At 44.3% G+C, this 24,236-nt stretch overlaps 4 protein-coding genes and 1 pseudogene across 4 annotated transcripts; 3 read left to right on the forward strand and 2 right to left on the reverse strand.

Annotated features, from left to right (window-relative positions):
* The first annotated feature begins 335 nt into the window (after positions 1–335).
* Positions 336–1,002, forward strand: LOC149117871 (uncharacterized). Its single transcript, XM_089282167.1, has one exon. It carries the CDS (start codon positions 343–345, stop codon positions 1,000–1,002), a length of 660 nt encoding a protein of 219 aa, XP_089138293.1. The 5' UTR covers positions 336–342.
* An 856-nt stretch (positions 1,003–1,858) lies between these two features.
* Positions 1,859–2,830, forward strand: LOC149117872 (uncharacterized). The gene has a single exon (XM_089282174.1). The coding sequence runs from the start codon at positions 2,331–2,333 to the stop codon at positions 2,826–2,828; it is 498 nt and encodes a 165-aa protein (XP_089138300.1). The 5' UTR covers positions 1,859–2,330; the 3' UTR covers positions 2,829–2,830.
* A 1,860-nt stretch (positions 2,831–4,690) lies between these two features.
* LOC149117873 (uncharacterized) lies at positions 4,691–6,147 on the reverse strand. Its single transcript, XM_089282180.1, has one exon. The coding sequence runs from the start codon at positions 6,080–6,082 to the stop codon at positions 5,249–5,251; it is 834 nt and encodes a 277-aa protein (XP_089138306.1). The 5' UTR covers positions 6,083–6,147; the 3' UTR covers positions 4,691–5,248.
* Positions 6,148–7,560: 1,413 nt separating this feature from the next.
* LOC149117874 (uncharacterized) lies at positions 7,561–12,770 on the forward strand (annotated as a pseudogene).
* Positions 12,771–14,501: 1,731 nt separating this feature from the next.
* On the reverse strand, positions 14,502–23,079 carry LOC110042321 (QRFP-like peptide receptor). Its single transcript, XM_020747684.2, has 2 exons — positions 22,951–23,079; positions 14,502–16,584 (listed from the first exon to the last, which is right to left on the reverse strand). Exon 2 carries the CDS (start codon positions 16,558–16,560, stop codon positions 15,544–15,546), a length of 1,017 nt encoding a protein of 338 aa, XP_020603343.2. The 5' UTR covers positions 16,561–16,584; positions 22,951–23,079; the 3' UTR covers positions 14,502–15,543.
* Between the last annotated feature and the right edge of the window lie 1,157 nt (positions 23,080–24,236).

Genomic DNA, 24,236 nt, shown 5'->3' on the forward strand with positions numbered 1-24,236 from the left:
GAAAAGAAGAATGAAAAAGCGGCATTGGTACGAAGACAAGTTCGGAGACTTGAGTAAATTCGCCAAGAAACCTCTAAAAAAGAGATCGGCGCCTGCCAAGCGTCCCAAGAGAGCCGCTGCCAAGAGAGCCATGACCAAGATCAAGAGGGGAAAAGCGTGGTACGCCAGGAAATTCCAAGTGGGGAAGTTCGCCAAGGGTCGCTCCAAGAAAGAACCCATCTGTTTCAATCGTAAGGTCACCCTATTGGGTCTGTTGAAACGCATCCCAGCCGTCAAGACCCCATTGGCCAAGTTGTTCAGATAAAAACGGAGCGTCTCGAGACCCTGGACCATTTCAAGATCATGGAACGACGCAAAGCGTTTCAATTTCACACTCCTTCGAGTTTGTTGATAGCGGGTCCGTCGGGTTGCGGCAAGACGGTGTTCACCACCAAACTGCTCTTGGAGAACGGCGACTTGTTCCAGCAAACACCGAAGAGTATTCATTACTGCTACGGATCGTGGCAAGACGGTTTCCAAAAGCTCAAGAAGGGCGGGGTCAAGTTTTACGAAGGCATCCCCGAAAGCGAACAGTTACCCCGATGGTTTCCTGGAAGGGGTGTGTTGGTCCTGGACGACCTGATGGACGAGGGTGGTAACGACAAGCGCGTGTTGGATCTCTTCACCAAACACTCGCATCATAGGAACATCACGGTGCTTTACCTTTGCCAGGATCTATTTCCTAGCGGAAAATTTGCCAAGACCATTTCCCGCAACGCTCATTACATCGCGGCCTTCAAGAACCCTCGGGATCAGTTGGGGATACGAAATCTATTTCTGCAATCGTTTCCCACGCAATGGCAGGACGTGTTGGACACGTTTCGAAAGGTCACCGATCGACCTTACGGTTACATGCTATTGGATCTTCATCCAACCAGTCAGGACGATCAACGCGTCCTCAGCCACGTATTAAAAGACGAAGGATTCGTACGATGCCATCAGTTTGCGACGCCGTCATGCTGAGGAGCGAGGTCGAGTGGTTTCCGCTTTTCATTGTAATATGCAAGACCAGACTCAAATACTGCATGAATCCCCATGAGCTGGACTACGAACCGATGAGACAGGTCACGGAATGCGAGAGTTACCGTCAAGTACGGTCCATCACAAACGCATATAATGGTGAAGGTTTCGATTATTTGGTTCATAAACAACGAGAACTCGCCGAGAAGAAGATAGAAAGAGAAAGGGGAATGGATAAAAATGAGCTCTTATGGTAGTGACGATTTCAACTTCTCGGCTCTGGAGGATTATTCGCCTTGGAGTCCCTTGGCTCGAACGAGTACTCCGATTCCGTCTGCAGCGGGTGTGGGTACGAGTCTGAACACTCCTCCTTCACCGCTGTCGTCACTGCCGACACCACCCCTGTCCAATGTCTCGCCCGTCGGAGTAGGCACTCCTGGCTCGGGTGCGTCGCAGACCAACGTCACGGTGGGTGTCGGTAGTGCCGGATCAGTGTCGCGCGCCAACGTCACGACGGGCGTGGGCACGCCCCATTCGTCGCGTCGAAGTGTAAGCCGTTCACCCCCGATAACAAGCGCCACACCTTTGGCACGCGCTGTTCGAGGAGGGAAACGACCGAGACGCGTCCCACGTCAAAATACACCGACGTCATCCAGTGATGCCGGCAGCCGCAGAAGAAGTAGCGCTAGTGGTAGCGGTGGTGGAAGAGGCAGAGGCAGAGGCAGAGGCAGAGACGGAGGTGGAGGCGGAGGTGGAGGCGGAGGTGGAGGCGGAGGTGGAGGCGGAGGCGGAGGTGGAGGCGGAGGAGGCGGAAGTGGTAGTGACTCCACACCGCCTTCCTCGATTCGATCGGGTCGAGGAGGAAGAAGAAGGCGAGGAGACCGTGTTCTCGACTAAGCCCAGATGCAGCAACAATTGGAGGAGATTTTGCGCCAACAACAACAAACGGCTGCGGGTCGACGAATCGCAGGCATCACGACCACGAATACGATCACGACCACCTATAAGAACGGACAACGTCCTACGGTGACTCGCAATTCGACCAGTGTACGAAACTGAGAACATGTTGAGAAGCGAAGTCGAGTGGTTCCCCTACTTCCTGCATCTATGTCGATGCTCTCGCTCTTACTGGGATGCGACCAGCATGGATCACGAAGACATGAAACGTATCGCGGACGAATGCGATAGTTACAGACAAGTCCAGGATATCCTGAACCAATCCGTAGAAACCGCCTTCAAGGACGAGATCTGGGAATACAAGCAACAAGCTAAAAGGATCGAACGTCCCGACAGAAAGTCAGACAAGGTTTGGCACTGGTTGGAAAAGAGTCATGAGTACTTCGGTCTGTTTATTGGATGAACCTTTTACCTCTGTGGTGGATTTGGACGTGTTGAGACGTTTGGATGGACTGTACGCTTTCTACCACAAGTATTGGTGGTGTCGAAGGCAGATGTTCGGTTACTACAAATTGTGCAACGCCATTCTCAACGGACTGGCCTTACTGACTGCGGCAGCGAGCATCGTCGTGGGATCCGTGGGGAAAGATGGGTACGTGGCGGTAGGATTGACGGCTTTCGCCGCCGCACTGAAAGGATGGAACGATTTAAAGAAGTATTCGCTCAAGATGGACATGAGCAAATTCGCTTACACGACGTACGAAAAGACATTGACTGAACTGAGGAACTACGCTCTGGGTGGCGTGGAGGAATTGGATGGGTTTTTGACCAAGATGCAAACGTTGGACGACGTGGTGACGGATTTCACACCTCCCACGTACGACCGATACTTTCGAGACTACGAAACACGATTCGTTCACGCGCCTCTATAAAAACGGACACGTGATACCCTTCGCGAGTCATTCAAGGTAGAAACCCGACATGGTGAGGAGAAGGCGAAGGAGACGGCGAGTGGGAAGAAGGAGGGTCCAAAGGGGAAAAGGTTTTTTTGGCAATTTGAAAAAAGCATGGAAGTTGTATTCAGATGTTCAAAGAAGAAGCAGAGCGGTGTAGAGAGACTCTTTAAAAAGGACACGTGATCACATGCCTACGTCATTCAAGCTGAAAGGTGTGTGCGTGTCAGAACACGACATGGTGGTGAGAAGGCGAAGGAGACGGCGAGGGGGAATACGTCGAGTAGGAAGAAGGAGGGTCCAAAGGGGAAAGGGTCTTGGTAAACTGGTCGGCACCGTGGCCAAGACGGTGTTGAGCCTTCTCGAAGACTTGTGAATAAAAGAGCGGGACGAACCAACCGGACGTTAGACGTGAACGATGAAGCGGTTGCGACGACAACGTCGTTTCTTGACGAGCGTCCTGAAAGAAGCCAATCGAAATAAACGTCAACGGATGTTGCATTACGCCGACAGAGATCAGATCAACGCCATCAGCGAGATGGTTCTCAATTTGCTGAAAAAGAGGATCCCCATCGACGCAACGACTTATGGGAAACTGAAATGACATAAAAAGGTTTTGCGCGAAGTGGGTAGACGCAAAAACTCCCTCAAGCGTCGAAGAGAGCATCTCCTCACCCAAAACGGAGCGGGGTTCTAGAGCGGTTTACACGGTTGTTTCAAAGCATGTTGTGTACGGTGAAAGGACGCGGCGAAGACGGCTACCCGCTGGAGGGGATCGACGTCATACCCAATTTCACGCCGAGAGAAGATGAGTCCAATACCATTCCTAAACTCGTGCAGTTGTTGCAAGACGCCAATCGTCGCGAAGCCCGATGGAAAGACTCGTACGATCACTTGAACAAGAGGTACCACGACCTGTATCAGGAGTACATGGCTTTAAAGTTCGGTGACTTCTGCCAAACATGTCAAACGAAACGAGATACCACACCGCCCGGTGGGTGCATCGAGTTGTGTAGGGAGTGTGGTAAAGGCAAGCGAACCGTTCAAAGTCTTGAACTCGAGTTGGAAAAGAAAGACGAATCCATACGGTACTGGCAAGACTGTTACGAGACGGCCTTGAGAGAATTGTCCGAGTTTCCTGACACGACCCTGAGTCAGCAGAAGGCATGAACGAAGTCATGATGGTACCCGTTCAAGAATTCAATCGTTTGCAAGATTATTACAAGGGTAAGATCACCCAGAGCGCCTTGTTGAACAAAGCGGGACGATTGGCCGCCGAAGAAGACCTCATCTTGAAAGACAGACGTATCCCCGCCAGCATGGCCGTCAAGATGACCAAACCCATGGCAAACGAAGAAGTCAAACTAGTGAAACGTATACGGACGGGTATACGCGGCACTCCCACGTACCAAGGAACGGTAGAACCCGAAGGCATGGCCGACGCACCTGTCGAACGTCTGTTGAAACAGATCATCAAGGGAGTCAACCAACCACCCGCAGCCCCCGTGGTCATCAAACAAGAACCCGCTACACCTTCCACGTCAGGTCTCAAAAAGGAGTTCAAATATACCAAACCATCCACAAGCAAGAAGCCACCCGTTCCACCCAAACCAACCGCCAAATCAGCCCCAGGTAAACTCATGACCGACGCGCAAAAAGAGTTCTTAAGATCCATCGGGGTCGCCGAGAAATACATAGACGACGACGGTGGTTACAGTCCCAAAGGCAAGGGCAAGACGTACAAGAAGGCCAAGAAGACAGAAGCGCAAAAGTTACAAGAAGGATGGGAAGATTTCGAACCTTGGAGAAAGGGACTGAAATATGACTCCACCTAAGACAAGAAAACGTTGGAAATTGTAAACTTTATTGTTGATGTTGTAATCATTAAATTACACACTTTGTTGTTTTTTCAAAAAAGAGTCTCTTTTGTTTTCTTCAACTCTCGCACGCCATGCCATTGTGGTACAGAGTAATCGAGGCATTCGATGTCACAAACAAACGTTCGAACCTTATTTGATCCCCGAACGTCGACGAAGATATGAATAACAACCTAAACCTAATTCTGGAGGTGAATTCGAACACTAAGAAAGGGGTGTTGAAATAAAACATGCGATACACCTCCATGCGTATATGATCGTACGAAATGACATTGAAGGGAAAAAACACGGTGCCGTGAATGTACATGGGACTTCGGAACTCCGAGGATCGCACAAAGGCCTCCATCTCGCGATAGTACTGGAACCACACCGTGACAGGAATGGGATAAGGCAAATGATTCCAGGAACGCGTCAAGGAATTGTGCGTCTCAAAGGGTTTTCCATTGTCTCTCATATAGGTAAGGGCGTCGTGAATCATTCTGCGATGAGTGTCCACTGCGAATGAAAAAATAAAAAACAGTGTCAGGTCCATAGTCCGTCCTCATGGTAAAACGAGGGACCACCGGGAAAGGGTAAGAGACAGAGCTCTCGAATCTCAATATCCCTTTGTCCCTCCACGCGTCTAAAGAAGAGTCTGAACCTTTGAATTCGGATCAAGTTATACGTATAGTAAGGAGTGTTGTAAATGAACAGACGGTACAGATAACTTCTAATCTCTCGGGTCGGTTCCACGGGGAGACGCACACAACCGTGAATGTACAGGTCTCGATCCCGATACAGAGTCACGAAATTTCTGATAAAGGTATAATAACGTATCCAAATGCCAGGGTCAATGGCATACGGCAAATCATTCCACAGGTATGATCCTTCGTGATGGCAGTGGTGAGGTCTACCCTCTCTGCGATATCGCTCCAACTCTCGATCCATTCTAACTAAACGACCATTCGCACCTGCCGTTAACTGGTACTCCTCATCGTTATCATCTTCCTCGAGTTCCTCGTCGGTTTCCAACACGACCTCAGGCTGAATATCGTCGATCACGCGTCGGCAGTTGCCGCAGGTCAGAACCCGTCTCTCCATCTCCTGGTAGCATCGCCGATGCATGAACACGCCGCAGCAAGGAGTACGTTGGCACGATGCCAGAGAATCGACGTGAATGTCTCTCTGACAAATAAAACACACTTGATGAATCGGTGTTTCTTCGGGTATCTGACCCCGAAGGCGACGACTACGTCTCGGTGGTTCATCGTCGTCGTGTGATCGTGCACGACGCCGACGACGTACGCGTCTCGGTGATCCTTCGGGGGACTGACTTCGAGGTCGGCGTCGACTGCGGTGCCCAGATTCAGTCTCCATCACCAAAAAACCGAAAAAATGTCGAATGCGCACCTCGCTTTATGTCCATCATGCTCCAATCAAACGAAAAAGGCCGACATCACGTGTACAGGGCAGACCGGGGGGATAGGGGGTATCCCCCCACCTCCCGGTAGGAGACTGGGCCCAGGTCGAGTGCAACCTGGGATCCAGTTTTACCGTAAGTATAAAAAGATCGGCTCGAACCGTTCACGGCACTCTGAATTTTTGACTTGTATCGAGCGCTTTAAAAAATCATGGCACAGGAGCCGACCGACGAGGAGATGAACCAACTGATGGATCAACATGAAGCAGTGAGTATAACGTGCACCCTATGTAAGAAAGTCATCCTTAGAACCGAAACCTGCGCCCTTACCAAGTGCTGCCGTTACTACGTGCATTTCGATTGCTTCGCCAGGGCACTCGATGATCAGATGAACAAGGGGGTGAACAACGAGAAGTTGCACTGTCAAATCTGTCACACGCCGTGCTATCTAAGTACGCTCGTGGCTTCCCTAGACAAGTGAGCCATGGAACTGAGACTCGTCGTCGCCTCCTTCACCCTAGAGTTCTACCTCCGTTTGGACTTGAGATTTTGTTTCGTTGTGTTTTGCGGTTACAAATTCGCACGACATCTTTGTCACGCCTTGTTCATCACCTTCTTTTCATAGAGTTACTGGGATTGTCTTCCCCCTGAGATGCAAGCCTACATCCTTCACCTCAGAGAGGCCCAGTCTCTCATCGAGAGGCGCGAACGTGAAATGAGGAGAGAGCTTTGTAAAGAGATACGCACCTTCGCTAAGGTCCAAGCAGAATGGGGGCTAGGTCCAATCAAAGTAGTTCTAGAGATATGTCTGTTAAAATAATGTCCCAAAGGAAGAATTCCAGGAATGGAAAATAAGCACATGATAGTGCACGGATTCCTCACGGACGAACGCAACTTCAAGCGAGCCATATTTTTAGGGTACGGGTTAGATCATGCTTGTCTCAGAATACCGGACGTTAAGAGATTGATGTCCTCACCTCCCACAGAATAGCAATGACTGCGATCGATTACCTCCTGAACTACAGGACTACATCATGCGCCTAGCCAGGAACCAAATCCTACTCGAGCGCAGAAAAAACAAAAAGTTACGACGTCTTCTCAAGGAAATAATAGAATACGGCAAACTGAAAGAACAATGGGGTATAGGACACATTAAGATTGTTAATTGTCGATGTAATTCACCATGTTGTATAAAAAAGGAGAGAACAGACAGATTTCCACATATGAGAATATACGGATGTTACATCGACATTGACGATAAACCCCAAAAAACGTATTTATCTTGCACTATAAAAGAAGCCAAGAAACGCGCCCCCATAGAAAAGACTTTCCTCTACCCTGATCGCTCCACCAAGTACGCTCATAATAGGTGGTCAAGAAAGCGTTCCCACTCAACTTAGAATGTAAAAAGCATCCCTTTGAGGACGATGATGTTGAATAAAAAGCGATGTTCGTAACATTTGTCTCATTCATGTCTTCACAGAACAGACGGACCCACGACGAAGCCTTCCCCTTCGACGACAATGACGACTGGATCTTTGATCCGGCTCTCGACCGAGTGATGATCCAAACCGGAGGTGGTGGTACAAGACCCCTCCTAGAATTTGAATTAAGACCCGTAGGCGCTCGACGTAACTGGAGAAACGTCCTCAACAAACAACGATTCGAAGCCACGCTCAGACAACACAGAGACGTGACTCCCAGGGATAATCTAGGCCAAGAATTGACTCACGCCCTTCAACGATCCATCGAGCAACAAATCGCTTAGGATCCTACCCTGACACCCAACTCCACGGTCCATTTCACCATGCAGTCCAGTGCCTTCACGCACGCCTTTCAATCCACCACTTTCACCGTGCGAGAATTCGAAGAAGGGAGTGAAAGACTAGACACTTATCTCCAGTCTCTCGCGGCCAAACTCAACTCCAACGAAGAATTCACCCCCGACGACACGTTCACCATGGAAACCACTTTCATACGCACCCCAGGTCCAGGGCGTGGGAACGGAAAACGATACAAGCCGAGTTGTGCCGCCGTACGGGGAATCGTCAAACGGTCGCGCGTGACCATCAAAAACAAAGACAATCTATGCTGCGCTCGCGCCATCGTCACCATGAAAGCCCTGGTAGATGCTGACGGGAATTCGCGTGACCCAGATTACCACAACCTCAAACAGGGGCTACCCGTCCAAGAGCGATTGGCCAAAGAACTCCACCGTCTAGCCCACGTCCCCGAAGGACCTTGCGGCATTCCAGAACTGCAGCAGTTTCAGGCCGCGTTACCCGGGTACCAACTCAAAGTCCTTTCCATCGATCCACCCCACATGCTCATCTACGCGGGACCCGAACCCTCGGACAAGATCATTCGCCTCATCAAAGAAGACAGTCACTACGACGGATGCAACTCGTTTAAAGGGTTCCTCAACAAATCCTACTTCTGCGACGAATGCAATCGAGGATACGATCACGAAGACTTTCATCGTCATCCCTGCAAAGGTAAATGGTGTCCCGCCTGCAAACGAAAAGACTGCCCCGATTTCATCGAAGCCAAACGACCCCTAGCACGAGGCAAGTTTCCTGCACCCACCTCCATCTGCCGATTGTGCCACAGAAAATTCTTCGGACCCCAATGCTACAACTACCACCTGCAACGCCGGAGTCTCAACATTCCATCCATCTGCGACACTTACAAAAAGTGCCCAGACTGTTGCCACGTCTACGAACCAAAACACTGGACTGGACGAGGAGGTGACCGTCGTGCCCCCGATCACAGGTGCGGATGGAGCGAATGCCACATCTGCGAAAAGAAAGTCTTTCTCCCGACGCACCGATGTTACATCCAACGCATCCCCGAAGACGAAGACGAGCCCAAAAAGAAACGCGTGTCGCGCGACGAAGTCAAAGGTCGACCCTTCGAAGAACCCGAACCCGATGATCCAGACACGCGCGTCTGGGTAGCCAAAGACTCACCCCTTCAAGTATACTGCGACTACGAAGCCATCACAGACGCCGAAGGGAATCAGACACCCATTCTACTCTGCCTAGAAGACGATGAAGAGGATCAATTCTGCTCCTTCTACGGTCCCAACTGCACAGCCGACATGTTCGACCACCTCGAATCCCTCGCCGTCGACGTGGACGGAGACGATCGGAACGTCATCGTCCTCTTTCACAATCTCAAAGGCTACGACGGGATGTTCATCTTGCAGCACTGTTACGCCACGCATCGAGAAGTCACGGACCAAATCACCGTTGGCACCAAGATACTGTCCCTGAGATCCGACAGACTGACTTTCAAAGATTCCCTATGCTTTCTCCCGTTCCCGCTGGCCAACTTTCCCGCCACCTTCGGAATCCACGAACTGTGCAAGGGATTCTTCCCTCACAAATTCAACACCCTAGATAACCAAGAGTACGAAGGACCCATGCCACCGAGAGACATGTACGATCCCGACGGCATGTCCGCCAAAAAGAAAGCCGAATTCGAACAGTGGTACCAAGAGAAAGTCAACGACAACTACCATTTCGTCTTACGGCAAGAAATAGAAGCCTACTGTGAGTCGGACGTCAAACTCCTCAAAGCAGGCTGTCAAAAGTTCCGGCAAGAATTCAAACAAAAAGCGGACTTTGACCCCATGGAGAAATGCGTCACCATCGCCTCCGCATGCAACCGATTCTGGCGCAAGAAACTCGTCCCACCCAACACCATCGCCTCCAGGCCACCTCGAGGATGGCACGGGGCCCGATCCAATCAGTCCGTCAAAGCCCTGAAATGGCTAGCCTGGCAAGAACACTTGTTGCAACACACAGACCAAGGCGATCGTATACGCACCGTGCGAAACGGAGGTGAAATCCGACTAGCCAATCAACTCGTGGACGGGTACGATCCAACCACTCGAACCGTCTACGAATTCCACGGATGTCTATGGCACGGATGTCCTCGATGTTTCCCAAGACAACGCGACCGATATCCCATCTGCCACACCGATCGCACCCTACAGGAAGTCTACGAGTCCACGCTCCGCAAACACGACCTTCTCAGTCGCCAAGGCTACCAGCTCTGCGTCAAGTGGGAATGCGACTGGGACCTAGAAGTCAAAACCGACCCAGATCTCCGAAAGTTCCTAGACACGTTCCAAATCGTCGAACCGCTCGAACCCAGAGAAGCCTTCTTCGGAGGGCGCACGAACGCCGTCAAACTGCATCACGTGACCGACGTGGTCCAAGGAGAACAAACCAAGTACGTCGACGTGACGTCGCTCTACCCCTGGGTCAACAAGGAATGCGAATACCCCGTAGGACACCCGCAAGTCATTGTCAACCCCCAAGATCAAGACATACACCACTACTTCGGTATGGCCAAAGTGGACATACTACCGCCTCACGAACTTTACCACCCCGTTCTACCTTTCAGGCACGGAGGTAAACTCACCTTCCCACTCTGCAGATCGTGCGTGGAACACGAAATGAACAAACCCCTCCTAGAGAAATCGCATCGTTGCCCTCACACGGCCGAGCAACGCACGCTACGAGGGACCTGGTGCACACCCGAAATCCAGAAAGCCGTTGCCATGGGATACACGCTCAACAAAATACACGAAGTACACCATTTCCCGCCAGAACAACGCCGTAAAGGACTCTTCGCCAATTACGTGAACACCTGGCTAAAAATTAAACAGGAATCCGCTGGCTACCCCAACTGGTGTAACACCCCCGAAGACAAGGCACGGTACGTGCAACAATACCAACAGAAAGAAGGCATCGCTCTCGATCCAACCATGATCCAGAAAAATCCCGGACGCAAAGCCACCGCCAAACTCATGCTCAACTCCTTCTGGGGCAAGTTCGGCGAAAACCTACACAAACCCACTACCCAAGTCGTCTACAACGCGGCGCAACTCTTTGAACTCGTTTCCAATCCCCTCAACGACATACGACAAGTCAGAATCGCCAACGACGAAGCCCTAGAAGTCGTCCACGCCGAACTCAAAAACAATCAACCCGACAACGGACGAATCAACATCTTCGTCGCCGCTTTCACCACCTGCTGGGCGCGTCTCAAATTATACAGCTACCTAGAACACTTAAAACAACAAGTTCTCTACTTTGACACCGATTCCGTCGTCTACTCACACAAACCAGGTCAAGCCGACGTCGCCCTAGGCGATTACCTGGGAGAGATGACCAACGAACTCGACGAAGGCGATTTCATCACCGATTTCACCGCCGCTGGACCCAAAAATTACGGTTACAGAACCCACCAAGGCAAAGTCTGCTGCAAAGTCAGAGGCTTCTCACTCAATGTACGAGGATCCAGGCAACTCAATTATGACGTCATGCGACAAAATCTACTCGACGAACTCACACAACCTCTCGATCAACGACGCAATATCCACGTCGTCAACCCCAACTTCTTCTGGAGAAACCCAGCCACCAAACATCTCAGAGTCATCACACGGACTAAACGATACGGACTCGTCTTCGACAAACGCGTCGTAGACACGAACACTTTCATGTCGTTTCCGTACGGATACACACCCATGTAAATTTTACTTCCTGTAATCAATAAAAATCAATTGTGAAACTCACTTCCGGTCTATCGCCTTATTTGGGCATGCAAGAGCTGTGACGTCACGGGCGCCATGTTTTACCTACCTGGCGGCCATCTTGGATTTTAAATTTTAAGAGAATGTATGGGAAAACCTTGGTCACTTGGTACAATCCCTGGCTCCTGATTGGCTACTGCCCCTTTCAGCGTCCTTCACTACTACTGACTGAGCTTTTGTTCAGGCCTGAATAAAGTGGCCGTAATAACGAGGTGGCCTTATTAACCGGGTGGTCGTAAGTCAGGCTCTACTGTATAGAGACAAATTCACCAATTGAAGCCTTTTCTTTTCATTCATAAGTGCTGGCTTGTACACGTCGTGAAAGGTAATCAAAAATTGGCCAAATTCACGAAAAGTTCTTAACAAGAAAAATTTTAAAAGTTGAAAAAATCTGAGTAATTTTATTTTCACAAACATGCTATGAATTTATTGAAAATTCCTTGAACGCTCAAGACTACCTAAAAAAAAAAAAAGAAATATTTTGCCATCAGAAGATGGTGGGGACAGCAGTGGACACAGTTATTTCCTGTGGCTGAGAGAAAAAATTAAGTCATTAGCAACCACAGTACCTTAGTAATCTTGCTCAATAGGAATTTGAGGATTATTTTCATGTCCCCCTAACCTTACCTAGACAAAGTATTTTAGATGTGATCTTGAGGAAAACAATTCCTCAAATTTTGTTTAACTGTGCTAGAGCAGTCCCTGAATGAAATGAAATGTGATCTTGAGGAAAGCAATCCCATAAGTATTGCGGAATTGTGTTCTAAACGGCCTGGGTAGAAAGAGGCTTGGACTAGAGTCTAAATTGTGAACTGTGCATTGTAAGATTCAGATTTACAAAGTCCTTTACAAAGAGAGTCGTCTCTCTACTTCTTTGTCAACCAGGATGTTTTTGTGCTATTATGTTGACCTCTGTTTTTGTTTATTTTCTATTTCAGGCGTTACGTGGTATGGCGAGTGAAAATGATGGCCATGTCACGTGCCCTAAGACTAAGGAGACTTTCCGCGTTGATCAAGCGGACAAAGTGTACGTCATGTAGGGACAAAGGAAGGATCCACTCCTGTCTTGGCTGAGGTACCTGCAGTGTCTCCAAATTGCAACTGAGTGATGTTGTTAACTTTGTTGTCTTGTGGATGGCTGGACTGCAACACTGAGAATAATTCAGCCTACATGTAGCCATCAAAATGAGGTTTAAGAGCTTTGAACAACCAAGCAAAAACATCTGGCAAACAATTACCTGTATTTCTGGTTGTACTTGTGAAAGTAGCCAGAGAGTTTCCATTTTTGAAAAATTGTTGTGTTGGCTTGCCGTGTCGCTTGGCAACCATCCCAGTGCGAAACCATGAGCACAGTCTGTTGCCCAAGACAAGTTATCTGTGAATTCTTAAAGAATTGGTTCGTGCTTAGCGTACGTATATCGAGTTACGGATGCACGTGGGTAGTTTGGAGAGCATGAAAGAAGCGCAAGAGTTGCTTGAGGCGATAGCCGAGTGCAACTCTAGCTTCTCGAGTGCTCCGGCACCAAACTTCCCAAGTTCATCCATAACTCGATATACGCACAGCTAAAAGCATGAACCAATTCTCTTATAACATGGCGACAACAACTTGGGCGCTAGAACATTTTCTGTTTGTGATTGACTACAAAATTCTCACAATGCTCGGTGAAGGAAAACAAAGGTCATTAGGATCCTAACACGCCACAATCAGTTGAGCAACGGTTCAACGAAAACGCTTAACCTGGTTTCTAAAATTGTCAACGAAAAATTCGCTTCTTCAAATAATTCTAATGAAAACGTAGGCAAACAAAGTCAAAATTTTTAATGAAAATGTAGACAGACAAAGTCAAAATACTCAGGTTTAAGTAAACATCTTAGCTTGCCGAAAAGTTAAAGGCTCAAAGTAGAGGTTGGATTGTTCATAATAATCTTCATTTTGCCGAAATTTCAACAAAAGGAAGTTGCACTAAACTCGACGTACATTTTGTAGCTAAATTGAAACTGTACACGTCAACTTATATACGCACGGCCGTGCGTACATAGTGATTTCGTTCATGAGATCTCAATAAGAATTAGATAGGACTAGCGCGTGTGCTATCTTATATTATATAATAATTAAATGAATGCGCGCGCTATGATTGGTCAATCATCTATGGCCGTTTATTGTGCCAGTAAACTCATGGAAATTTCGCGTGTCTTCTGAATTATTATATAAAAGTAACAGACCACAAGTTTTTATGGTTTAGAGGCATGATAAACCATAAAAACTTGTGGTCTATTGCTTAAATAATAGTTATTTCCCAGAACACATGAAGTGAAAGACTTAGTTACGTGCTTCTGTTAACTCGAGAATATCCATTCTTGAAATACTGGGATTCCCAGAAGTAGAGTGGCCTTCTTGATAATTAAATACCCCGGTTTGAAGAAGACTGACATTGTGTGTGCAAGGTCTCGAACGTCTTGCCACTTTCTTTATTTTCATTAATGTGATTGTTAAAATTGTACAGAATAGATTTTGGTGCGAGGGTTGCAAATACAGTATGTCTTTTACATTTATGTACAGTTATTACATCAACACAGGGTATTTTTCTTTTTTTGGTTGGAGGATTTGTCTTTGTTTTTGTTGAGAGAGAGTTGGGGGGGGGGGTGCAACTGAGGTACTTTCTTTGTATTTTGGTTCTCTCTCTGATCCGCCTTGTTCCGAGGTTTTTATTCCAAATTCTGTAGTAATATTTTGCTTCCTCCCTCATAAACCAGTAATCTCGACACACGGACACTTTGTAACGAGTTCATTAGAGTTTTTCTTTATCAAGAAATTACATCTTTTATTTTTTCGTTTTCTTTACAATTAGTTTTTTTTTTTTTATAAAAGTGTGTTATGTCCAATAAAGGACAAAAACTTATGGCCCTTAACTGATACATCTGCGGAAATTCACTGACCATTACAAATTTAATTATCTCGTAATCAATGTGCAGAGTTAAATGTGATACGGTCTGTTATTTACCTTCAATTAAACTGCATTTACACGATTTGACAGTTCCAAATATCGCATATGTACATGAACAAGGTGTGAAAAGCCATTTAAAAGTAAAGGCTAGAAAAACTTTCTTTCTTTCCGTTTGCAGTGTTCAATAACAGAGAGAGAGAGAGAGAGAGAGAGAGAGAGAGAAAAAAAAAATCTGGACCACAGTAAATAACCTACATCACTTTTTCCTCACTTAATAGACGGGCTATTAGCTAAATACTATAAAGATAACATTTGATTACACGACTAACTAAGCTCACAGGGCCAATAACTAAGTTCAGCTAATCAGATTGCTCTTTTGCCAGTCCGATATTTTCTAACTATTGGACCAGGCAATATCCCGAATGATCCCATGCGACCACTCTTAAAGTTTTATGGCGTTACTCTTTTTAAAGAATGACGAGCTTTTTGTTCTTACAACTTTGTTTTCCTTTCCATTCTTTTCTTTTCTTTTTTTTTTTTTTTTTGAAGACGTCAGAGGTGCGTCAACGCTCAAACTGCTTTCAGTGCGCATAAGTAAACTAAAAAACTCGTTTCCTTGAAACAACCGAAAACATTTCTACAAAAGCAACCGATTACTTTCTACATCCTCGTTCATGTTTCCACTTCTTGGTAAATGAAATCCCCCGTAATGAAAATGAAAAATTCCCCAGACGTTTGACTGAGGTCAACGTTTTGAGTTGGACTGGCTGTAACCTCAAACTTGTACACGTTGTAGATTTCTGCCACCATGCTAATTTCCTCAAACCGAAGCAGTAAACTTAATTCGAGAGAAATTATGCGTTATTTATTAGGCCATGGGACCTCTACTCACGAACTGAATCAGCTCTGTACCGCCCGAAGTCTTGTTTGAATCTTGATCTGTAGATGTGACTTGTTTGGCGGGGCCGATTCTGCAACGCTGGTGCGTGCAAGAAAACGGTAGCAGCGCTAGCATGTGCTTCCGAAAACGCTCACTCTGCCAGCTGTATAACACAGGATTTATAGCAGAATTGAGAGTGACCAAGACGATGCTGGTCGTGTGCACGGCTGAGTAAAGCGGCTGCCTGCTGAATGAAGAGAAGACGTAGACAACGAGAACTGGGATCCAACAGATGGAGTAAATCACGCTGACCGTGACCACGAGTCGGGCGGATTTCTTGCAGTAGCGCAACTTGTTTTGTTGTGCCATGGTCGACGTAGTCGTGGGACGAAACCATAGCTTGTACACTAGCTTGGAATACAGGTAAATCATGATTGTGATCGGTAGAACGCCATAAACAATGGCACATAGGGGGCTGTGGAATTGAGGGAAATTAGCAGTGGGCCATTTGAACAGACAGAATTCGCTGACTGGATCATACCGCGTGTAAATGAAAAGAGGCATGTTCCATGAAACAGCTAGCACCCAGCCTAGAACAACAATACGCTTGAGCTTGGTAGTTGTTATCCTTTTGCGTACATCGTAAGAGAATTTAATGGCGAGGTAGCATTCTAGCGCGATGCAGACGAGGGAGAAAGCAGAAGCCAGCGCGCCGACCCACACAAACGCCTCGCCGGTGATGAGCTGGCATACAACGTCGCCGGCTGTCCCTTTCGGTTGCGTAAATATCAGCGTGAAGATGTAGCGCGCCGCGATGAACACGGCTACAGTCATATCGGCAACGGCTAGATTCACCAGGAGGTAGTTCATGGGGGTACGCATTATCCTGTTACGAAGAACGACCGCACAGACCAGGCTGTTACCAACCAGGTCTGCGATTACCAGGAAGCAGAAAGCGGCGGTGATGCCTATCTGGGCTGCCTCAGAATACTTGTACAGTGACATCTTTGTATCTGGTTCCTTTGTCAGCTGTGGGATAATATTATAGCATGTAATAGCTGTAAGATATTATTACACTGTTAAGCTCAGCTGATATGGACCCTCCAGTGATTAAGCTACATGGATCTCGAGTAAATCGGAAGAACATTTCAAATTACACTTTTTCAATCATAATTGTAAATGAGGCGACAGTTGTTCATTTTGATGAGAGTGCTTCAAATTATACCAAAATGCGTCTGTTTTACCGGTTTTCAATTTTTTTTTTTTTTGGTCAAACAATGTATATTTTGTTTTGGTTAGACATATTAAACTGAACATTTAAACTTTACTTACGTCATTGTTGTGAAAATTACGTGGTGTCCTTTAATTTGTAATTACAAAGCCGAGTCAAAAAATGATAATTTTTTTTTGTATTTTGTTTTTTGTTTTTGTTTGTTTGTTTGTTTTTTTCACATTTTGATTTTCATTCAGGCTTACATCAATTTGTTGAAAAAATAAACATAGGCTAAAAATTAATAAATGGTTATTAGATTTACATCTGTAGCTTACGTTATACTACAAGTGACAAAAAAGAAAACTACACAAGAAAAAAAAAACAAAAACAAAACAAATAAACAAATAAACAAATAAACGACTTCGTAATTACAGAGAGCGAACAATCTAAATTATTTCTTTGGTTACTGTATTACGTATTTAATCTATCAACATATTGATTTGATTTCTGGCCAGGGCTTAATATCCATTTTTTTTTTTCAAAATAATCCTTATTTATTTTACGTTCAGTTTCGTATTTTTTTCTTCTTTGTTTTGATAACCTTTAATTTTAGGATGTATCTGGTTTCTTCTGCAGTCCCACAAAAACAGCTTTCCAACAATAATAAACTAATTTAGTAATTTCGTTGAAGGTCATTGCCTTTTTGTTGCTTAGACATTATACTATTATACCAAATATAACATTCTGCAATGAAAGACGAACCTGCTGATTTGATAAAAGGCACCAATAAGATTCAGAATCGTTCCAAAATCGCCTTGAGTAAGAGCATTGGTAAAGGATATCAGGATACAAAGTTTCTGGCTCGGCCTCACAAAAAGTGCAAACATCGTCTGTTCTGTAACCAATTTTGAATAATTTTTATTTGTGTAGAGTATGTTGTTAAGCACTTTATACTGGAAAGCCTTAGCATAAGATTCGAGCGCAACAGAATGAGGTAACAGAAAAAATTCTCTCAAATGATCATCCGAAAGGTTAAAATCGCTTTTCCATTTATGGATAATGTTAAGAGGCTGTGCCTTTTCCGTTACAAGTAGCGAATAATAATCTTTCGATTTCTTTTCCGTCACATCAAAGATGTTGTCATGAATTGGAAATGAAGGAGAGGTCAATTGTGGGGGTGTGTGACCGCCCTATAAGAAGTCAGCTATAGAGTGTCGAAGACCTGCCCATTGAAGAATGTTGATTTTACTAAATTTTTTTTTGCAAAATAGCCCAAAGAGACGTTACTGCTTAGGTTAAATAAGAGATCATTTACATAGATAATTCCAGATTCATAATAATTTTTAAAATATAGCGGTTTTTTTTATCTATCCGTATTTCTTTATTATTCCAAATGATTCTTTGCCAATCGATTCCGATGAAAAATTTTAGGTCCTTTGCCTAATTTGGTTTTCGTTTCGTCGGGTAAGCGATACCAGTGAATATATGCAATCTAAAATATTGCTTCAATGCTCTGGAATCATAGCACATTTCCTGTACTCAGGGTGCAATTAAAGTTTAATAGTGGAATATTTCATTTAAACTCACACTAGGTGACACTCATCTCAAGTTTTACAATTCTCTCAGATCGTAATTACTGCATGTTAAGCACAAAACAGAAAACCTTAAAAAGTCTGGAGAGTTGTGAAACTTCTCGTTTATTGGACACTAGAGTATGAAAGGAACATCTTTCGAGGAAATCGTCAACTATTCATGAACATTGCCAGCTCACATCCAGTGTCAACTCGATGGATTCCAGCAAAACAAACGTTGTTGTCACCAAAAGCCACACGTTCAAACGTCGCACTAAGGGAGGCAATTGACATCCGGTTACGAAAGCACTCTTCAGATTAAGATGAGGGTTTCGAATTAACCAACAACTATGGCCCTACCGTATTTTAGCCCCCTCGCGACGCTAAATAAACCTGGCATAACACCTTTTAACATTCACATTTTTATTGTGGCTGATGAAGCTTGGTTGAATGGAACGAAATATTCCACTTTTAAACTTTTATAATGCTCTGAGTACAGGAAATTATTTTATGTTTGAAATGAATATACGTTTCTGACTTTAGTCCCGCTTCAGATGCCGTACTTCACATGGCCATAGAGTTAAACAAACGAAAAAATAGCGAGCAACTTTTAGAAACTGCTACACATTTAAGTCTAACTGTATTATTTGTTTGGAAGATAATTTTTCCGCCGTCGATTTCGCAGCTATATGTGAAAGTAAACAGACAGAATCATTAAACTTGTACTTGGCAGTTTAAGCCGGCGTTGTCAATCCCTGAGTTTCCGCTTTCAGACTGCCGTAGCCGTTAATTTATGTAACGCTTTCTCACACAGGAAAAGTATAGGCTATGACCATGATGTAATTTTTTTTATTCAAATCAGAAAAAAAAAGCTTTGTTCTAAAATTAAATTTGAAGAATTAATTCCGTTTGTCAATATCTATTCTCATTCCAGTCTGGCAAGTTGAAAGGGTTAATCAAACAAAAACTGGGTTGACAGTAAAAAAACTAAATTGAAGATAGATCCCAAAATCCGTCGATCATTTTGTCCTGTAACAGCCATTGACAGATCAATTAAATTTTGTCTACGTTCGACATTTTATTTTATTATTATTTTTGTTTGTTTCCTTGCCCTTCCTTTTCGTCTCTTTTTAACCGCGCGGTCATGGGCCGAGCGCGGTTCTAGGTTTACCCGTGGTTTATTGTTAATCGCGCGGCCATGGGCCGAGCGCGGTTCATGGTTTACCCGTGGTTTTTTTTTTTTTTTTCGCAGTTTTGTCTGCGACCAGACCCAAGCTTCCACTCGGCCAAGTTTTTAGTCACACAACCTGTCATGTTTAGTCGCTAAAAGCTGTTGAAACATTAATAAATCTCATCTCCGATACTGACTTTCGCGGGAAAAAATTAAAAACCCAGCGGTCGTCAAAAATTAAATTTTTTCAGCAGAAATTTAGGTCGGAACATATACATATTTATATTCCTTTGAATCGTCGATGAAATGACCTTTTCCGGATATTTTTTCCTTCGGGGTCAACAAAAGCCTCCGATTACAAAATCACGCCGAACCCAGACGTTGCAAAAAAATCTCTTCAAAACCCTGACTTCGAAGCGATATAACACTTCAGCGTTAATAGCTACCACACATCGGCAGGCGGTAAATCTATTCGTTAACAATCCAGCCTTATCGTGTTAAAATTTCAGCGAAATCGAACAAAACCAGAAATGATTAGAATTTTTTTGTGACCTCACTCCCCAGACTTGACCTAACAAAGGAAGCAACGGTCGCCCATAGCAACCGAAAAACACGAACATAACAAAGCCGAACGTTTCGACCAAAAATCTCCAGAAATATCGCCTGAGAGCTTAAACTTGAATGGGAACATCTTTTTCCAACTTTTTTGAACTGATTTAGACGAAAGACTGGCCTCAGCGGGCTACAAGAAAGACCAAGAGAAAAACAGAACAAGACAGCAGAACAAGCCGATAACATTTCATCGCACGGCTTTCGGCACGAAAACGAAAATACAGCTTACTTCTGGATAAATTCAACCTTAGAAGCTAGCAACCGGCCCCAAATTACTTTCTGTATCCTTACAAATGTCCTGATTTCCATCTCCGAAAGATTTTGCCCCAATTTTGAGCAAATAAACATTTCGTCGACGGTGGCCGCCATTACGGTGGCTTGCACACTAAATTAGCTAACTTGACAAAATTCTCCCGTGGGGGGGATATGACGAAAAGAGCTGAAAGATGGCCTATAATTGGCTAATGATGAGATCATCGAAAGTAACGCCAATTTTCTGTCACGTTTTCAATCTGTGGTCACTGGAGTGACCAAAATCGATACATCGGTCGGGATAGAGTTTTATTATGAAATTATGACTTGTGTGACTACTTTGCTAGCCCTTTACTCGTGGAAAACACCAATTAAATTTAATCATGACTTTTAAGAAAGAAAGTTGTTGTTAATAGTGTTGTTATCGTGTCATTCATATCGCTCATGCCCATACATATCCCGAAGAAAGTTCTACAAAGATTAAGACCATTACGTCATCGGAGATTTGTCAATGGCTACCACTGATGGTGCAATAATACAGTTTGTGTTGATCAAGTGATGTGATGTCTACAGTAAGAAAAGAATCATCAACAACTGCTTTGGAATGTGCACTGCGTTCCGACGGTAGTCCTAAGCAAACTGTTAAATTTTAAAAGCGCGGTTATAAGATCTAACAGGTCTTCTTGTTATTTTTTTTTTGTCGGTGACCAGACGCAGACCTCCGCTCGGCCAAACTTTGAGTCACGCAACGTGTGATTTTTTTCCGCCAGAAGCTGTTAAAACATAAATACACGGACAATTTTACCGATATTGTTTTCTTTTTTATGGGTAAAATATATTTTCTTTTCGTTTTATCAAAGCGTTGGATTTAAAGGGTAAAATAAATACGCTGAAAAAAGGTATTACGTCAGCCATGGAATGCGCTGACGTTGCAGCTTTCACTTTCGCTACGTGACAAATACGATCGTGTTTACTTTGCAAGTGTATTTCGGCAGAAGCGACGGTCATTAATTTATTTGTAATTTTGTGAGTATTTCTTATGGTTTTACGCAAATGAAGTAAATCCTTTGACTGTTTCATCACAGTCAGTTCATAGATCGGAAGGAAAATTAAATATTTGCAAGCCAAGCAAAGAACGTGTCAGAACGTGCGAAGATTACGTCATTGGTAGGGAAATAACCACCGTACTAAAGATAGCCGTAGATAACGCAATTCTTGAATTATGTGACTCGTGTGACTTCTTTGCTAACCCTTAACTCAAGGGAAAAAACAATTAAATTTAATCGTGACTTTAAAGAAAGAAAGCGGTTTGTAATAGTGTTCGTATCTTCATGCCCATACATATCCCGAAGAAATTTCCAGATTAAGACTACTACGTCATCGGAGATGTCACAACGGCTACGACTGATGGTGCGATAATAGAGTTTGTGTTGATCAAGTGCTGTGATGTCTACAGTAATCAATGAATCATCAAAGATTGCTTTGGAATATGCACTGCGTTGCGACTGTAGTACAAAGAAAACAGTTAAATTTTAAACGCGCGGTTATAAGATCTAACAGATCTTCTTGTTTGACATTTAAACTAGGGATTGTCATTGGAAAAGAGAAGTTCGATAGAATGAAAACTATATCTAAAGCAAAAAGGTTTACTGCTCGTGGACTCGAGGGCACTCGAACTTTATTTTCCGCGACTTAAATGTTATGATATGTTAAATATCGTTTCAACATTTCATATGCAATCGTGGGAATACTTTTCTTACAATCAACACTAAAATAAATTGGAAGGGTTTAACTATTTGGGTTTTTGATGTAGCCAATCTCTCAGTGAAGTAAATCAATAGGAAAGTCAAAGATTTGATATAGCAATATTGCTCGACATTTCATGAGCCAAATCTCTAACCTTCCCAAATAAACAGTTTTTCTTAGTTGAAATTAATACACTCCATGTGGTTTCAAAATTTTCTTTCAATCCATTCCCCATAGTAGCATCTCAACTGATTTCACTCGATTGTCTTTTCGGATACCCTTCTCTATTTTATGGCGAATAGGTGAGGGTTGGAAAAAAGTAACGATTTGGTTTTGGCAGAAATATTAAGATAACTTGTCGGTGGAGATGCCTTTTGTAATTCCTTTTTTTTTTCTTTTTCAGACCAAAATCGACGAAAACAATGACCTTATCAGCTCAGCTCAGCTCAGATCAGACGAACATGACATGGAAAAGATTAGTGTAAACATCGGGTTATGCTGTAAAATATTGAAATATTGCCCGTCGAATCCATCAAATAACCTGAGCCAAAATCCAGAAATAAATAGAGAGGATTTTCTTCTGTTCTTGTACAGCTCAAAATAAAATAGATTATGAAAAAGAAACCATGAAAAATGGGTCACCAATCTTACGTTTTAGGCTGCAGAAATGATTTCCAAAGAGATCAAGATATACCAAGGAGAAATGCATATGGATTGCGAAGTTTGAATACGTTGAGTGATTTGGAACCTTGTGTTGGTCAAACTAAATCCATTTGGGCTGACAAACATGAATGACAAACATAATTTTAACTTAGAACCGACTTTCTTACCTCAAATCCCGGAATACCAAGTATAAATTACAAAGGTGAAACCGAAACAAATGATAGACTGTCCTTTAGCCGAACCAAAGGAACCTGGTAAAATTGTTTACTCAATTCTGGCAAGCCGCATAAAATACCGTCTCGTCAGGCAAATAGATGATATCAGGACTTATAATCTATCAAATATTTTTGCTCGCACACGATTGGTCTAAATGACCGTCAACATGCCCCGGCTAAAACTAGAGAATATCCGAGTGCCCAAAAATGCGCTTGTTGCCAAAAATATATCAAGGATAATAAACAATATAGGCTTCATTTGGCGCGAAAATATGCTCGGATATTTGCCCTTGGACATTATCGAGGCCCCGTTTGGGGGGGTACCCATGTCCCCTGTCTGAAATTCGCCACCAGCCATGTCGGCATTTCGCAAGATTCCTATGTCGCCTGTCGGAATCTCGTCTCAGAGGAGTTGTGTCGGAAAATTTGACCTTGTTCGATTAAAACGAAGCTACACGTATAACACATATAATTAAGTATCTCCAGGAGCCATAATCGGGGACTCCGTCCCCGATTATGGCTCCTGGTATCTCTGGATATAATTAACTCCTTGTATGCTTTGCACTTGCTTCGAACACTTTTCAGCAGTAGGAATTCTTATACAGAGCCAGCATTTCTCCGGTCAGTGGGTTTAATGATTACTTAATGGTTACTTTTAAAGCATCACATTTCGACTCAGAATGAAGGAAAAGAATTCTTAGCTACTTCAGTTTTTAAAAATTTTCTAAGGGGCAGGGGGCATGTTGGGGGACATATTAGAGGCATACTTTCTAAGGGCTTGGGCATGCTTTCGAGCGTTGAAGTTGCTAACCTCCTAGGGGATGTGGGAGCATGCTCCCCCCAGGAAATTTTGAAATTCAGCCGCTTGGAATTGCTATTTTCAGCCATTTTCTACTCAGTATTTGGACCTAAAGTACAATCGAACCTATGACTATTTTTGCCATGTTTATGTTTAACAACCGTTCTTTAACTCAAAATCTCAACGGCCTCAATCAGATAATCTCTCCTATCTATAATCTTCCTTTAAATTTAGCGTAACCCTTATCTTCTGCTGAAGACGAGAAGACCTTGGCAGCTTTCCCCTGTCTCTCTTTTCCTTCCATAATGCCATTTGTTGATAATACAGCTTTATATTCTTTTACTGGTGACCCACTAATAAAAATATGAAGCGGACGGTCAAAGATCTCTTTCCATTTCCTTAAGCGTGTTTTTAGGGGTTTTAGGGCACTGCTCACTCA

The sequence above is a fragment of the Orbicella faveolata genome, unplaced genomic scaffold (assembly GCF_042242905.1).
Source record: "Orbicella faveolata isolate gen_17 unplaced genomic scaffold, um_ofav_v1 contig_1, whole genome shotgun sequence".
Lineage (NCBI taxonomy): Eukaryota > Metazoa > Cnidaria > Anthozoa > Scleractinia > Merulinidae > Orbicella > Orbicella faveolata.

Bases quoted from the DNA above. Each gene is read 5' to 3' on its own strand.
- LOC149117871 (XM_089282167.1), top strand. From the start codon at position 343: ATGGAACGACGCAAAGCGTTTCAATTTCACACTCCTTCGAGTTTGTTG.
- LOC149117872 (XM_089282174.1), top strand. From the start codon at position 2,331: ATGAGTACTTCGGTCTGTTTATTGGATGAACCTTTTACCTCTGTGGTG.
- LOC149117873 (XM_089282180.1), bottom strand. From the start codon at position 6,082: ATGGAGACTGAATCTGGGCACCGCAGTCGACGCCGACCTCGAAGTCAG.
- LOC110042321 (XM_020747684.2), bottom strand. From the start codon at position 16,560: ATGTCACTGTACAAGTATTCTGAGGCAGCCCAGATAGGCATCACCGCC.